This window comes from Strix aluco, chromosome 14 (assembly GCF_031877795.1).
Source record: "Strix aluco isolate bStrAlu1 chromosome 14, bStrAlu1.hap1, whole genome shotgun sequence".
In the NCBI taxonomy this organism is placed as follows: domain Eukaryota; kingdom Metazoa; phylum Chordata; class Aves; order Strigiformes; family Strigidae; genus Strix; species Strix aluco.
Window position 1 is genome coordinate 12,546,295 of NC_133944.1, and position 17,448 is coordinate 12,563,742.

General features: G+C 37.1%; 1 protein-coding gene across 1 annotated transcript in view; it reads left to right on the top strand.

Moving 5' to 3' along the window:
• Positions 1-17,448, top strand: part of LOC141929557 (neural-cadherin-like) — a 66,876-nt gene that overhangs the window by 28,480 nt on the left and 20,948 nt on the right. Inside the window, exons 7-19 of the mRNA XM_074839201.1 lie at positions 203-345; positions 3,498-3,670; positions 4,661-4,829; positions 5,596-5,766; positions 6,704-6,876; positions 7,925-8,092; positions 8,691-8,940; positions 9,049-9,176; positions 10,051-10,237; positions 10,970-11,113; positions 12,554-12,837; positions 13,368-14,982; positions 16,717-16,810. Coding sequence (XP_074695302.1) covers positions 203-345; positions 3,498-3,670; positions 4,661-4,829; positions 5,596-5,766; positions 6,704-6,876; positions 7,925-8,092; positions 8,691-8,940; positions 9,049-9,176; positions 10,051-10,237; positions 10,970-11,113; positions 12,554-12,837; positions 13,368-14,982; positions 16,717-16,810 — 3,699 coding nt within the window. The remainder of the gene's footprint in view (positions 1-202; positions 346-3,497; positions 3,671-4,660; positions 4,830-5,595; positions 5,767-6,703; positions 6,877-7,924; positions 8,093-8,690; positions 8,941-9,048; positions 9,177-10,050; positions 10,238-10,969; positions 11,114-12,553; positions 12,838-13,367; positions 14,983-16,716; positions 16,811-17,448) is intronic.

Here is a 17,448-nt window from a genome sequence, read left to right on the forward strand (position 1 = left end):
AGAAAGACATGAATGGTTGGATAGATCATTAGTACCTATTATTTCACTGGTTAGCAAAGAATCTTATCAGTGTAATTGTATTAATAAATTACAAATCTCTGCAGTACCCTTTGTACAGGTAGTCAGTAGGTGTTGTAAAACTGCTATATATATTATTTCCTGTCTAAATTTATAATTGTGTTGTCATAATTTCTTCTAACAGCTACAGGAGTTTTGTTTCTGAAGATGCAGGCCCAAACACACTGATTGCTACAGTTAATGCTGTTGACCCTGATGGAGATGGTGTGACATATGATATTCTGTCTGGGAATCAAAAAGGAAACTTTGTTATTGACCCTAAGAAAGGTAGTAATATATTATCTTTTTGCTGCTGCAGTCATAATGTTGATTCTGATGCAGCTTGAATTTGGTCTTCATTAGGTAGCAGTTATGAAAACTGAATAGCATAGGCTACTTTTGAATCTAACACTAACCTAATTTTAAAAAGTGCAGGAAAAAGATGCAATTGTTCTAGACTTTCTTATAATGTTAAAAAACCCCATATAGGTTTCCTAAAAGCTTTGTATAATTGACCTGTCTTACTTGTTCAGTGTTTGCTTTCAGGCAGTAACTTAATAGAGAGCATTATTATAGATAACTGGTAACTTAATAGAAAGTAACTTAATAGAGAACATTAGTATTGATAACAGTAAGTGTGACATTCCAAAATGTCAAACAGGGATTTGAATAACACTCAATTTAGGAAACTAGGTTCAGAGTTGCAGCAAGAAAAGGCTACTCTGCAGGGTAAGGTGAAATGGGAGTCAAGGGTGACAGCAAGGCAGGCAGGGGCAAGGACCTCACAGCCACAGACCGCCATCTTGAGCAAGAAGAGCAGAGCAGGTCCCATGATATAAATGTGGTTCATCCAACAGTCCAGCGGTCTCCAGACAAACACGCAGTGATGGGGCAGGTCTCGGGTCAAGGTAGGAAGCCAAGTCAGCCAAGGCAGTGTCAGGGTCAGCAAGATGCACAGCCAGGTACAGCACACGCTGCGGGGGCGGGGGTGGGGGGGGCTTGGGAAAGGACCTGAGGTTAAGCACAGCTCCCAGGACATGGGGTAGAGGCCACAGACAAGGCTTGTGACAACTGACTGTCTGATCCAAGGTTAGCCAGCTGCATCCTGTCAGAGCTGGCCTTGAACATGGGCAGCCAAACCCAGGGAACAGGAAGAAGAGTTTGCAAGGCCTGTTGGTGCACTCAAAGCTTGACATTCATCTGCTGTGATTAGCCAAAGATGCTATTAGTAATCAAATAGCCATGTGAGGTGAAAAAACCAATAGGATGACAGTTCTGACTGGAGTAGTTTTCTTTGAGCAACTTTTTCAATAACTCAGTTTTAACTGGTTTAAAGTGGGCATTTGGGTTTTTAGATAAGGCTTTTTTTTCCCATGCTTATGTCTATGTCCTGATTACGCATGTGTGAACAAACACTTCTTATCTGAGTCTACTTGTGTTGTAGTGACACAAAATGATGCATCTGTAGGCAGAATGAGACTACCACTGTTTTATTTTAGTGAAGGCAAAAGTATATAAAATATGAACTAAGTAAGTATATTTTCATTTAAGGACAAAATCATTCACATGAGCAATGGTGATTTAGCCAAGAATACTGCATACATGAGAATGAAAAATGTGTGGAGAATACTTTGCAGTTCAAGTCATTTGTTCTGAAATACTGGTTTTTACATCTTTTAAAATTATTTTCAGCAGTCACATATTTTTAAAACCCCAAAGGAAAAAATCCCACAACATCAGTGTCCTCATTAAAAAAAAGCATAAACACACATCATCTGAGTAGGCTGGCATATCCCTTTAAATTACCAGGGTTTATTTGATGTTTATTGCTTGAAAAAACAAAAGAGGGTGTTTTGAGACGGGAAGAGGCAACCAAATTGAAATCGCATTAAAAGATTAAAGTAATTTAATTAACTTCAGTTAAACTACTTTATATTTAACCTGTTTTGAATTGTAATCAAAATCTGAACTTCAATTTCTCAAAGCATAAGCGTTGAATATATAGGAAGGAGTAAGCTGCCCTAAGTTATTCCTTCTCTTTATTTGATAGAGATTGCTGAGCACGAAATTTTAATTTCAGTGGAAATCATGTTTTTGCAGTATTAATGTTAGATTCTGAAATGTTGCCAAAAATATGGTCAGCAGGTAGCTTGCAAGTGTTGAAGCATGATCCTGAATTTATTGAGAGTTCCTTTTATCCTTTCTGACTTAAAAATAGAATTGTAGGTTCCAAGAGTTAAAGTTCTAAAGGTACTTTGGTACCTAAAGAGGAATGATAGTTTTAAAAGTGTCTGATTGCCACAGGGGTAGTATATCTGATGCTTCTGAAAATATTTATTGTAAGTGCTCAAAAAATCTTAACATCTGGTTGATAACATCTCTTAGGATTAGCTCCATAGTTTTAACATAGATAATAATATATGTGTTCTTATATACTTTTTTACCAATTAATATTTATAGTCTCTGAAAATTTTAGAAACATTAGCATTTTTTTTTCACAATACTTTTGGGCTTTTGTTGCTTGATAAACCAATAAAGGTTTAAACAGTGGCTTGCAGCAGTTTCTTTTCAGAAATAATGTCAGGGGAATAGTCTGTATCCCCTTGTCACAGAAATGTCAAGGTAAGCGAGGATGTGTCAAAAATAAGTGCTGCAGCTAAAACAATACGTTTGCAGGCAAATTGAGTGACATTGATGCTGTGACAATACTCTGTTGTAATGACAATTGCTATTATGCCTGATGAATAACAGAGGTGACTGATGGATGATGGAGCAAAAGAATGACAGCTTCTTACTGCATGGTCTCAGCTGGAGTCTCTTTTGCTTTTGTAGCAAATCTGTCATACTTCTTTCTCTGACAGTGCCTTTATGTCCCATTCAGCAGGGTGTATCATTTGGGTGACTTGGGAGAGTAGCAAAATAGAGGTTTCTGAGGATGCTGCTATGAATGTGCCACAGGAAGGTAAACCTGGAACTAGCTTCAGCTGACCTAGCATTCGTAGCTACAGCAGCAGACATGGTGACACATGCTTCATTGTGATAATGATACAGGAACGTAGCCAGGCTCGCTGGTGGGGCTGGTGCAGGTTAAGCAGAAGCCTGCCATAATGTTTCTCTGGATTATTTGTTTTGTTTGGGTTTTTTTATGCAGCAGATGGGCTAAAGCTAGTATGTGCAGGGCAGCTGAATTGTACTTGTTGTCTCATTTAGCTCTATAGACATACCTGCAGACAAACAAACCTGTCATGCTGTCTGAATTTTGTTTTTATATTGGACTGCAGTAAAAATACCATAGTTAAATGAAACTCCAGCAGCTTTGTGGTTTATTGATAAATGAGTAAACCAGAATGGTTTGTTGGTGTGCTTACTAGTAAGAAGAATAACAGTAATTGGTTAATGGTAAAAACATAAAACCCCACATCCTATTGTTGTTTTTACAGGGCTAGTTAGACTTCGTTCAAGTCCGTTTCCTGAGTTGCAGGGGACAGAATATGTACTTAATGTCACAGCTACTGATGATAACTCCTCAGGAGGGCCCCATTCTCTTACAAGTACTGCCCAGGTTGTTGTGAAAATTGATGATGTCAACAATAACAAACCTGTCTTTCAGAAGGTAAATATGTGAGGCTTGGTCATTTGTATTAGAATGTGTGGTGAATGTTTAAGACTGTGTTGTCACTGCAAGTGATACAGCAGATGAGCTCTTCAAGAAGTGGTCCACTTTTGTCTCTCTTTGAGTCCTGATGCTACTGTCTTCCCCATCTCTTCCATCCCTCTCCTAAGACTTACAGGGTTTGTTCTTCTCTTGTGGCAGAACAGCCCCTGTGAGCACTGTCTCTTCCCTGAACCACATCTCATTGCTGGCATTTTAGAAGATAAGGTTGAGTGAATAACTTTTGGAGGTTCTGTGTGACATCTGTGAGGAGGACTCGACAGGTGTAGCTATCCGTGCAGTGAACTTGTTCCAAAATACCTTTCTAAATTACATAGGCTGCTTCTGATGATTGTATGTCTGGAACTGGTGAAAGAGAAGAATGAAAGTGTTTTAGCTTAATTTGTAAAGTACTGTAAAAAATAAATGCTTGAATATGTTTTCAGAATGTTAATTCATATTAAAGATCTGCTGTCGAAAAATTTCAAATTTGATGCTGATGGGCAATGTTGCATATTTTGAAAAGTCAGTGATTATTCATGTCAGTCTTGGAAAGTCTCAGTAATCTGTCCTTGGCAAAGTTACTTTGGGTAGAAATTGCTTTTTGACCAAAGTGATTCTGTGGTTTGGACAAGTGTATGCCCTCTTTTATGTCTTTTGCTAATGTAGAAAAATGTTTGCATTTGGAGGTATATGCAACTGTAACTTTTTCTCCAAATATTTGCATTAGTTGGAGATGCTCAGTGGCCTCATCTTCTGTGTTGTTTGTATAACTGCAAAATAGAAAGTGAATCCTGTATATTAATCATGGTACAGATAAAACATTAACATCAATGCATGTGAATGGAAATATAGCTAAATCTTTTTTCTTTTTTCTCCCCTCTAGTATATCTTTAAATCAAATGGCATGGTAAGTCCTTGATTTTTCTTTTTTTTCCACCCCTCTCTTAGTGTCAGTATTATCGGGAACATGCTTCTGTATTGGAAAACCAGCCTTCAGGGACAGTTGTACTGCAGGTTGAAGCCACTGATGCTGATGAAGGAGCCAATGGCATAGTGAAATATGGCTTGATGCACAGAGGTGATGTCCTACCCGCATTTAGTATTCATCCTGAGACAGGTAAAGAGAATATCAGAACTGATACTGGCATATAGAAACCACTTTGTTACACTGATGGAAAAAAAGCTTAAATAAAATCAGACTTGTGCTTTTTCATCGAGTTTTTTGATAGCAGACAAAATATAAACTATATTACCTGCATGAACTAATGCTCTCCTTTTAGTTTCATACATGTCCAATACTGAACTAGAACTGATGTTTTCCCTGAAATATGGAAATTCTGCTGTGTGAAATAACTTGTGTGTTTTTGTAACTAGATGTAAAGAACCCCACCATATTTTAAATGCACGTTATCTTTCAACATTACTAATGGCATATAAATGATTTATCCAAATGCCTGGAGTCTTACAAACAGCAAAGAGACTAAGTCTTGGAAAGCCAAAACTAAGTTCAGGCTGAACTTTTGGAGGATAAAAAACAGGAAACATGCCTTTACCTTATACTTAATTGCTCTTCGAAAGAAATATTTTTTTAGAAACTCAATCTCTTAAAATTAGTTTGGTACTCATCTCCATTTTCTAAATTTAAGTCCAATTGTGTGTAGATGTAAGTGTATATGAACCTTGTGTCTTTCTGCACAGTAGAATTTAAGCTGTTGAAATTTGTTAAATCTTGTGATTGGATCCTTGAACCTGAAGTTCACATTATAGGTGTATTTAACCTATTGCATTGTATCTCAATGTATTGACAGACAAATAAAGATCTAAATGTAGAGTTTTGTTAAATGCATAGCATTTTAACTCTCTGGTATTTAATTTGTTTTCAGGAGTTCTGACAACTGTTCAGGTATTTGATCGAGAAAAACAGAGGGAATATCCTATCACTGTCACAGCAACAGATCAGGCAGCGGAACCACTCATTGGAATATGTCAGATAAATATTATCATCCTGGACCAAAATGACAATGATCCCAGATTTGAAAACACCCACTATGAATGTAATTGAGAGTCATTGGATAGAGTTTCGGTACCCTGAGTGTGAGCTTATCTGATGTCTAAGATTTTTGGATTTTGTCTTCCCTGGCAGTAGGTCTTGTGACCAGCTAAGCGATTGCAGCCAGAGATGCACTTACCTTAATTAATTGCAGAATTGTTATTCTGTGTAGTGTGCAGTGTAACAAGTACAGTCTTGGCTTGTAGGCCTTACCGAGTGTCGTTATGAGAAAATTCCTTGAAACAATAGCCATGTCAGTATCTTTCCTTACCTGAGTATACCAAGTGTCTGTGGTACTACACAGAGATGTGAAAGTTGTAATAAGCATGTGAGTGGGCAGCACTGAGCACTAACTGTATCCTTTGTTTTCTGATTAATAGATTTTTGTCATAACTTTTGATTACCTACTTCTCCCATTTGAATTTCATCATTCTTCATTGTTGTTTTACCTTTACTTCTTGGTTCTTCAAAAACCCCATCCTGTTTATGGATAAACACCTAGAGGCATGTATAATATTCATAAAAAAATGAAGACTGAAATTCTCAGTTTTACACAAATCCTAGAAAGTAGTTTCTGACAATGTGATCTTTCTTTTTCTGGTTTTATGCAATAAGTTAAAATACCATTTATGTATATTTCATACAGAGCAATTAGTCACCTAGTGAAAATACAAGCCAAAAAAAAAAAAAGTAGTGTCTTATAAGAAATAAGGATTCCAGGTTATGAGTATGATAATATGACGTTCAAATGTGATCCATAGCTCTGGAGTTATAGCAGCTCTTTAGAATATTCAGTTTGATTTTTATGGCCATCATTCCAAGGAATATAAAGTTACAGCTTCCATACATTATTATTTTAGTATTTCTTCATGTCTTAGTAAGATGTTCATGGTATTTTAGTGAATTACTGATCAGTTTGAAATATCCTTTCCTTACATTAGATGTCCTGAGAGAGGACACAAGAGTTGGGACCAGCTTTCTTCGTGTTGCAGCCCATGATGATGACTACAGCTCAAATGCTGCCGTTACATATTTGATAGCAAGTGAAGAACCAAATTATTTACAAATTAATCCTACAATGGGCTGGGTGTTTGTGAACCAACCCATATCTGAGGTATGGTGCTTGCTTTCCTTTTTAAGCTGGCTATCTCAATATATTTTAGGAGGGACTGAGGTCATGAGTTTGTCCTTACATCCATGTTACCTCTTCACAGTAAAGGCTCAATACATCATGTTTAAATTAAGCATGAGTCCGAGGCTTTTAGCTGATGAGTTCATTGAGTGTGAATTGCATATAAGCAAGTCCTGCTTTCAGCTGGAAAGTAGCAGCTGACAGCGCTGCCTCTGAGAAATTGTTCTTTCCAGTTCATTAGCTCTGGCATTCTAATACCAAGGACTGGAGGGCTGAGACTGTAATCAGGGGAACAAGAACTTCACTGTGTTAACAGGCAAACCTGGATGAGAAAGAGTGTGAAATTTTGCTTCTGATACAGATTCCCAACTTGATACATGCTAGTCATGGTGGACTAAGCATAGCTATCCCTCAGGAAGGTGAAGGCATAACAAAACTGTTGCATGGAGTTATCTAAAATTTAGTTATCTAAAATTAGTTTCAGCCATTTTTGGATAAGGAGTCTGATATTTTCAGAATTGTAAAGTAATTTGTGTTGAAGTGAAAATATTGTTGTAGATGTCAATCTTTAAATACATAAATTTCGATACTAAAAGTATCTATTAACTTCGAAGTAACTGACACACAAAACTTTGGTGAAGATGTATCCTTTTAATATATTTTCTTTATCAAATCCAAGAACCCTACAGCCCTAATAACAAGAACTGTTGATAGGTAAGCTTAAGAACTCAGGGTTTTTTACAACACGAAGTGGGGTTTTTTTGTTTTGTTTTAAGCTTTGTGTGAAATCTGCTAAGGTTTATTGAGACAAATAGCAACATTTTCCAACAAGAAAATATCAACATTTTCAGCAACCTTGCACCTACTTCATATTCTGAGCTCAGTATTCTGCAGTTGTGGATATCTTCCTTCTGTGTGGATTTCTAAAGTGTGCCTTTAATATTATGTATTCATTTATTTTGGGGGGAAAAAAAAGCTCATTGGAGCCCTGATCAAAACCCTCTCTAATGAAACCTTTTTTATTGTTCAGAGGTCATCTATAATTCGAGAGATTATTGCTACAGATGGAGGTAATAGGAGCAGTAAAGTTGAACTTGCGGTAACTATTACCAGTGCAAAAAACCAGCCTCCGCAGTGGGAAAGAGACAGCTATGAAGTTGTTATTCCAGAGAACACTACACGACATACATCAGTTTTGGTAAGGTTGGGACAGACTTGTTTGCCTGTCCATAGCTCTAAGGCTGTAAAGTAACTGAACATTGCTTATGTGCTTAAATATAGTGAGCTTTTATAATAGTTTTGTGTATTGTAGGGACCAATAACCTGCTATCAGTTTTCTTTCAGAAATGCTAATAGTAACCAGCATTTTTGCTCTAATTTATATGCGTGCAACCACTATTTAATTTCCTTCCCATTTGGACAACACTATAGGTGATCCAGTTTTTTGAATGCTGCTGTGTTATCTGAGGTGATTATTGGGCTTAACAGTACTTAGAGTTGTTCAGTGTGATTGCTCGTTATGAATAATTGGAAGAGCTTTATGAAGCAACTCCAAAACACATATTTTTAGGATAAAAGCATGAGTAACCAAACATGTAATGACTGATAGCCTTTGGCTGCAGCTGTTTGTGGCCTGGAGAGGTATCAGGCAGGATTAAGATTTGGTATCAGGAAATACTTGTCCTAGTGTTTTCAGTTGAGAGGTGAAGATCTGGGAGAGTCAATACACAAAAGCTTATAGAAATGTTGCTGTACTTACGAAAGTGTTGATTACTCAAACTTTTTGAACTGTGCAGACAATCAAAGCAACTTCTCCTCTTGGTGATCCCCATGTGACTTATAACCTAGAAGAGGGACTTGTTCGAGAGACCAACATGCCAGTTCGTTTCTACCTGACTCCAAACAGACATGATGGTTCTGCTTCAATCCTGGTAGCTGAGCCACTAGATTATGAAACAACAAAGAACTTTCTGCTGAGGGTTCGAGCACAGAATGTTGCTGCGGTTCCTCTGGCAGCATTCACTACAGTCTATATTAATGTAACAGGTGTGTAAGCTGTTCAGTGATGTTATAGTATAATCATAGTACTTTTTTTTCCTCTTTTTCTTTAAAGTTTTATAGTTTTCTCTTTATGCACTCTTTTTGATGTTTTAGATGTCAATGACAATATCCCATTCTTCGCTTCATCTGTTTATGAAACCTCGGTAACAGAGGGAGCTGGTCTTGGCACATTTGTCATTCAGGTCTCTGCCACTGACCTTGATGTTGGTCAGAATGGTGAGGTAAGCAAGCAGGGACCTACATCTTCTGTGATGAAAGATATGGGAATAACTTCTATATGAACAATGGCTAAACGGGCTAGAAGTCTTCAACCCTAGAAAAGGGATGACTAATAGCGAAACATGAGATGAAATAAAGTAGTTAATTACATGTTTCTCTGTCTTGCATGTGAAAAATGCAACTAAAACTAGTAGGTGTGAGATGGAAAACAAAGAAGAAATATTTACACAGTCTGTAGTTCAGGTGAAAAACTTGCTATAGAATGCTCTGCTTTGAAAAGGTGTACACAGACCTAAAATGTGATTGGATAAATTAATGGAAGAAAAAATGTGTTAAAAGCTTCTGTGTGTTGTAAATCATTGGGGGTGCAGAAAACTGAATCCTTACAAAATTTGTCAAGTTAACACCAAAAGTGAAGGTATTCATTACTGATTTTAAAAATTGAAAGTAGGCATATCCTTAGAACAACAGTGCAAGCTGAAGTCAAGTGCACAAACATATCTATAATAGAGACTAGACCATGGTCCATGATAGCAAGTTCAAATTCATCTCACGTGTGGCTGTTGCATTAGTACCTGGGATCTTTAGCTGAGTTTGAGTGCTGTTGCACAAGCACTGTGCAAATGTGACCTAGTGAACTCAGGAACTGATTAGACAACACAAATTTGTTTCCATTTACAGATCATCAGTCAACATGCGAGGAAGTTAATTGACTTTAAAGTAGATTGCTCAAGCTGGCAGTTTTACCCAGCTTTCTTGACCCTCGTCAAGTTCTTAAACACAAGACTGTTCTTCCTGTCTTTTAAGTACTTATTTAGTTGTGAACTGTTCAACAGAAGTAAAGCATAGATTAACAACTTCTTTTTAATCCTTTAGATAACTTACTCCCTGTTACATGACAGTGGCAGAGACTACACATACTTTCACTTGGACTCACAGACAGGCTCAATTTACACTGCCTCAGTGTTTGATAGAGAGAAGAAGGGGTCCTTTCTTCTAGAAGTCAAGTCGGTAGATGGCTCTGAGTCAGCTCAACCCGGAAAACATGGGAAACCAAACTCTGGTAAGAGACAGATGTCTGTTGCAAGCGTGATTTTACCTGGGTTGGTCTTTGAAAACAGAATCTCGGAAACGCAAGATTAGATGTTAATTTCCTTCTTTTCAAGTGTACTTGTGAAAGAGTGTTTATTGTTTTGGTTTTCTTTTTCCTTTGTGCAACAGTCATGTCAGAGATATTTTATATGATGATCAGGCAAGTTTTGTGTTCTGAAATTAAAAGAAAACTAGGGCTTCATAGTTAGAGTTTAGAGAGTGTTTCCTAGCTAGTGAAGATACACCCATTATCCGTAGCATGCAGATATTTGGGTAGTGCAGGTGTTTCTCAGAGCACTGCATATGATACTGTGTTCATTCAAAAGTAATTATGAAGTATGAAGTAGGGAAGTTCAGGATAGAAAATCTCATTCTCAGTTGACGGCTGTGCTTAAATAAAGACTTAAAATTTGGCTTTTGTGGCTTCAGGACAAAAAGTTATGACTAAAAACTGTACAGTTGCCGTATTGGGCATCGGTTATTCACATATTATCTATTTAAACAAATTGGATGCGACATTCATTTGATATCCAAGTGCTTTTGGGTAATGTTGGTATATATATTGTCCACAACCCTAAGGGTTTGTTTCTGTATTGACTGCATATTTGTCTTCATTTAGTGTGCAGCTAGACAGTTTAAGGAATTGTAGCTGACAGAAGTGGCACAGCTGAGTATTTGAATCTCTTGTTTCTTCTCTCTCTAGACACGGCCTACGTGCACATTTTTATCAGTGATGTGAATGATAACAAGCCTGTCTTCACTCAGAGTGTCTATGAAGTAAATGTGGATGAAGACCAGGATGTGGGCTCGACTATCATTACAGTCAGTGCTAATGACAAAGATGAAGGTAAAGTATTGGAATTCCCCGTAGCTGTGTCTAAAATATTAATGAGTTAATTTCAGTACACCAAGACATATTTAGTGGTGTTAGAAAGGAAGATATCTTTTTGTCTCTAGATTTTAAAACTTCTCTGAGTGTGAACTGATCAGGCATGAACATTAGTTCATAATGGAGCAGTGAGGCATAAGTCAAATAACTTATTTCGGAAGGCAATGCATTAATGTGGGATGATGGGGAATAGTTTCTGTGCCAGCAAATACAAATTTATTATAGATCATATAATTTTCTTACAAATGAGTGCCAATAAAAATGTCCTGGTTAACTAGAATGAATCAGACTTGATTTCAGTGAGATTCATTTGCTTTCTCTGTGGACAGTATAGTTGTATTGTTCTTTATTTTTTTTGTTACACATTCACATATGTGGAACTGGACTTCCTAAATGCATATGATGAGTCTTAGCTATATTGCTATCAGTCAGGAATTCAGCCATCAGTTATGTAAAAATAAGTACATAACCAGTGCTCATAAATCAGAGAGGGAACAGTACAGACTTCCATCTTCTGGCCATGGTCCACTACTAATTTGACTTTACTGTATGGTGAAACCGTACTCTTTTTTTGTTGCACAAGTCCCAAAGGACTGTTCTGTCAGCATGTCTGTGAAGTGCAAGTACATCCTGGCTGCATTTGATTCCTCACCCACTCAAGGAGGTTGAGGCAAATGTGGCTAAGTTGTACTGAAGAAGGATTTATCAACTCAGGGAAATTTCAGTTTACTACTTAGGCTGCTTGTAAATCTACTCTATAGTGTTGGATCAGGGGACCTGATGTGATGGATATACAGCACTTCATTTCTGTCCTCTTAATAAAGCAAATGATTAAACATGTAGCTATGAAAGAAGGGAAGAAGAGAGGAATGGTAATGTGAAGGTAGAGCTTGCAGAAAGGCTAAAAGTCTTTACTTGACCTAAAACCATCAGCAAATTGGTACTGCATCTGAAGTTTTCGGAAGTTCTGTTAGGGCTGTCTCCTCTGGCTTGATACATAATTATCCTGTTTGTTGGTAAAGTCTATGCATAAATGAATACGAGTGCAAAATGGTTCTATGGTATGAAGTATTTTATGATAACTCATTCTTACATGCTGGGTGTTAGCAAAGATGAATTTGTCCCATAGCCTTCCTTCAGTGAATTCAAGGGATCATAAGTAAAAGCACAATTAATACTTCATTGCAAAGAGACATTTTATAATTAGACACAAATTGTAGTTGGACATACCAGAATTGAAAATGCTGCTAAGTGGTCTGACATAGCTGCATGTTTTAAAAGACCAGAAAACTATGATACCAAAATCAGTTATTGAGTGACTTGTACTTCATCTTAACATCCGATGTTTTAATCTACTTCAAGAAATGTGTGTTTTCTGTCACTGTTGCTAATTGACAGGAGCAAATGCTAAATTACGGTATCAGATAACAGCTGGAAACACAGGAGGAGTACTTGATGTAGAACCAGAAGTAGGAGCCATTTTTATTGCCCAACCACTGGATTATGAAGAAACAAAAATGTATGAGATTGACTTGTTGGCCTCTGATGGGAAATGGGAAGATTATGCAGTTATCATCATCAATGTCATGAATAAAAATGATGAGACTCCCGTTTTCTCTATCAATGAATACTATGGAAGTATAATTGAGGAGCTGGATGGGTTACCAGTCTTTGTACTTCAGGTAGTGTACCCCATTTCAGAGATTATAGTATGTCAATGAAAGAGCACAGATTACTCTGATACAGGTATGTTAATAATAATCCAGCACACATATATTAATGAAATTTAGTTTTACTGAGGTTTTTTTGTCAGTGGATGAAGAGAAATGGATTTTTGTGGAAAAATAATTACAAAGATATTAAGTACAATAAACAGGATGGATCATTTGTGATTGTAAAAAGCAAATCATTAACATTTTAAAGTATTAAATAGCATATTAATAGTATAGTTAAATTACCTCTACAAATATGAAAAAATAAAATATTATCTTAGTATTAGAGTATCTACATTGTTATTGTGGTGCAAAGCGTATTTATCTACTCTGAATTGACCCTCAGCCACCTTTTATTTGCCATTCATCTGGCATGCACATATTAATAGTATGTCATATGCTTTTACTTGGACTCCTTTAGACTGTAGCAGCATATAGAATATAATGCAGTCCTTGCATATTTTATAACTTCTGTATGTTTGTTTTCAAAACTTTTGTAGGTTATGGCCAATGATCCTGATAGTAATGTGGATGAAGGAGATTTGAGATACTCATTGCATGGGCATGGTGCAGCTGATATTTTCACAATAGATGAGAAAACAGGCAGCATTTACTCACACAAGATGCTGGATCGGGAAGAGAGAGCACTGTGGAGATTTGTTGTATTGGCTACTGATGAAGGTGGAGAAGGACTTACGGGATTTGCTGATGTAATTATTAACATGTGGGATATAAATGACAATGCACCCATGTTCATGTGCATGCCTGATGATTGCAATGGGAGCGTCTTTGAAAATTCTCCTGCAGGCACATTAGTCATGGAAATGGGTGCAGTTGATCGTGATGATCCAAATGTAGGTCTTAACGCTGTCCTGATTTACACGATAACAGAGAATGTAAAAAATGAGTTTGGCACTGACATGTTTGATATCAATCCCAATACTGGCACGATCCATGTAGCGGGGGGAATGCTAGACAGAGAAAGGACCGACAAGTATTTTCTTACTGTTGAAGCAAGAGATGGGGGAGGGCTAACAGGAACTGGCACTGCCACTATCTGGATTGCAGACGTCAATGATCATGTACCTAAATTCACAAAAGAGATGTGGCAGGCAACAGTTCCTGAAAACAATGCCATCGACTCAGAAGTTCTGCGAGTGTGTGCTACAGATGCAGATGTTGGGGAAAATGCTGACTTAATATTCAGTATCATTGGGGGAGACCCAGAGCAGAAGTTTTATATTGAGAATGACAAGGAATGGCAATGTGCCACTATTCGACTGAAAAAAAAATTGGATTTTGAGAATGCACGTGAAAGGCAGTTTAATCTTACAATTACAGTGGAAGATCTTGATTTTTCTAGTATTGCAGTGTGCCTGATTGACGTTGAAGACTCTAATGACCACAGCCCAGTTTTCCTTTCTCAGTTTATTCAGACAAGCCCCTTCTTTGAACACATGCCTGTAGGTACTACAGTAACCACAGTGAGAGCCACAGACAAGGATTCTGGTTTGAATGGAAACATTATATATTCTATAAAGTCAGATTCGGATCCTATGAGACAGTTTGCAGTTGACCAACATGGTCATGTGATTGTGGCAAATACACTGGATCGTGAAGTCATTCAAATATACAGTTTAATTGTACAAGCTTCAGATCAAGGGACACCTGCCCGCACTGGAAGCGTTACGGTTTTGATTAACTTGCTTGATGTTAATGACAATGGACCAAGGTTTGAGGCACCGTACATGCCTATAGTTTGGGAAAATACGTTGAGGCCTGAAATAGTGTATATGAACCATACATCAAAACTGCTTCATGCATTTGATCCGGACAGTGAAGGAAATGGGCCACCCTTTACATTTTCATTACCACCAGATTATCAGAATTCTTTGGATTTTTCTCTTACTGACAACAGAAATAACACAGCAACTGTAACTGCTTTGAGGTCCTTTGACAGAGAAAAGCAGAAGGTGTTTCATCTGCCAGTGGTTATAACAGATAGTGGGATTCCAGCTATGAGCTCTACAAACACCCTAACTATAACAATTGGTGATGAAAATGACAACTGCCACGAATCTGGCCATAAGGAAGTCTATGTGTACAGTTATAAAGGTAAGTGCTATCTGGACATTATATCAGATTGGTAAATATAGCACAGTTTTACACATAGTTTTTCTCTTGCAGTTCTTAATTTATTTTTTAAATGGTTAACATATTTCAAAACTGAAACTCTAATTCTGTAAACTACCAAGTGGAATGAGTAAAGTATATTTGCAAAGCTCAGACCCTAGTGTGTAAAAGATCATTTACCAAAGAACTGTTAGCTGCAAATAAGTATATATTGCACTTGCAGAAAAAGCAGTATTTTTATAAACCAATAAAATCTGGTTTCCATTCACTAGTTTTCACCTACATGGAGGAAAGGTTTTTGTATGTGCACACATGATTCAGAAAATATCTGACGCTGAGAGATCTGGAGATGAGAATGGCAGAAGTGGAGCAACTTAGAGAAACAGAGGTTAATAGATGAGCCCTACCCAGAAATTGTAGACCAGTCCCACCTCTGCTGTGACAGCCACTGTACGGCTGAGAAGATTAGATATCTTGTGGGGGGAGATTTTCTGCTGACAAGAAAGGATCCAAGAGAAAGCTGTGTCAATGCTTTTTTTAGGGAAAAATAATCTTTGGGGTGCAATAAGTGACTGCTTCCCAGAAGATGTAGTCTTTGAACTGAGGAAAAAAAAAAAAAGGATGCTGTTCTGGATGCGTTCTTGAGTGGTGCACAGTACATAGTTCAACAAATACTAGCAGGAGAGCTGCTCTGTGATAGCAGCCACAGTACCACGAGGTTTAACGTTGTAGTGGGAGAGAGCAAAGCAAATGCATCCATTAAGTGAGTGCTTTATATTTTCTCATCAGAGTGGTTTGGCAGAGGATGAACAGTTTAATAATATTTTCTTAAATTTGTCTTGAATTTCTATTACTGTGTTTTTTCCTGAAATTGCATGTAAAACTTAACCTTAAACTAGTCCTGGTGGCCCTTATTAAGTATAGTTTATTATGCAGTTTATTGCAATTATCATTGCAATGGTAGAATTTCTGATAAATATTAGAGAAAATTAATCCACAGAAGGTACTTTTGCAATGAGTTATTTTTGCTGAATTCAGTATGCCTAAATTAGAAAAAGGTGTGACCAGATCCTACTATAGAGAGAATTAAGTTTCTAGGGTGGATTGGCTCCAGATTTGAACCTTAAAAATTTCATATGTTGCTGGATCTTGACTGTGGAATTCAAAGGTCTCCTTCCCTGGAGTTGCTCCTTTTGCTATTTTGGAACAGCTGCTTGGATGTCCCACTTCTGTGACAGCCCACAGGGGCCTGAAAAAAGGGCCAAGAACTGGCACAGCTTGGTGGCTTCTTGCCCGTTTCCTTTTCTCAGTCACTTCCTTCTCTCTCAGCTGCACCCCACAGGATGCTCTCCCTCTTTTGCTGGATTCCACTTGTGTGCCGTTTGAAATAATAGAGTAGCAATGAAACATTTGGGGATTAACTCCTGATGTGATTTTAGAATTTTATATAGAGTTGTATTTATGTATCATTCTGTCATTGTTTTGTGTTGTTTTCAGCTTTTCTTCTTTCATGTGACATCCATAGTATACTCACAGTTCCAGAAATGGCAGAAATCATATGACAGGCTATGGATTATTTTAAGAATCTTGGATCATAACCATCACCAAACTGAGCAGGGGTCTGAAAATAATAAATGTGGTAATGAATGCAGCAGAATATAAAGTGCACTGAAAAGCAAAAATTAAATGTGGATTTATTATAATTTATCTCAACAGGAAAATGGTCAACAACAGTGCTTGGGGAAGTGTTTGCACCAGATCAAGATGACTGGGACAATAAAACATTTCTTTCTGAAGGAAAACTGCTCAAGTGAGGATTGTATTTGTGTCAAAATGAGTAATATTTATGCTTCTGTAATTATTTTACTCACCACGTATTTCTCTGTGTTCAGGATGTGCATAAAGCCAGGATTATTGAGTGTATTAAGGAATGTACCTTCTGAGTGCTGCTCTTCTTTTTTACTTGGGTAACTAGGTATTAAGAAATTAATGCATGAAATATTTTTTCCAACAGAATGCAGGATCTCACCATGATGTTGCTTTTTAGTCAGATGTCATCATTATTTAAAAATGTGCATTCTGTAAGATCCAATTTAAACATAGGCAGAGTTTTTAATACTTGCTCTCAAATGGTAGAATTGATGGAATACAAATCCCAAATTTAAAAGGGCAGAATGGAATCATTTCATCAAAAGTGGAAGGGAAGTTGGTGATCTCCTTGGATGACTGAATTCATAATTGCATGTGAAAGCCATGACTCAGATTAGTGGTTTTTTTCTGTTAATTGAAATGTTGAATTGGATCCTTAATTCCTACTTATACATTATTTGCTCATATCATAAAGTGAGATGGCATATAACATAATTGTATGATGTTTGAAATACAGAAAATGGATGTGAAAATGAATGTATTTGTCTTTGCTGTGCATAAGACTTTAAAAGCTTTATG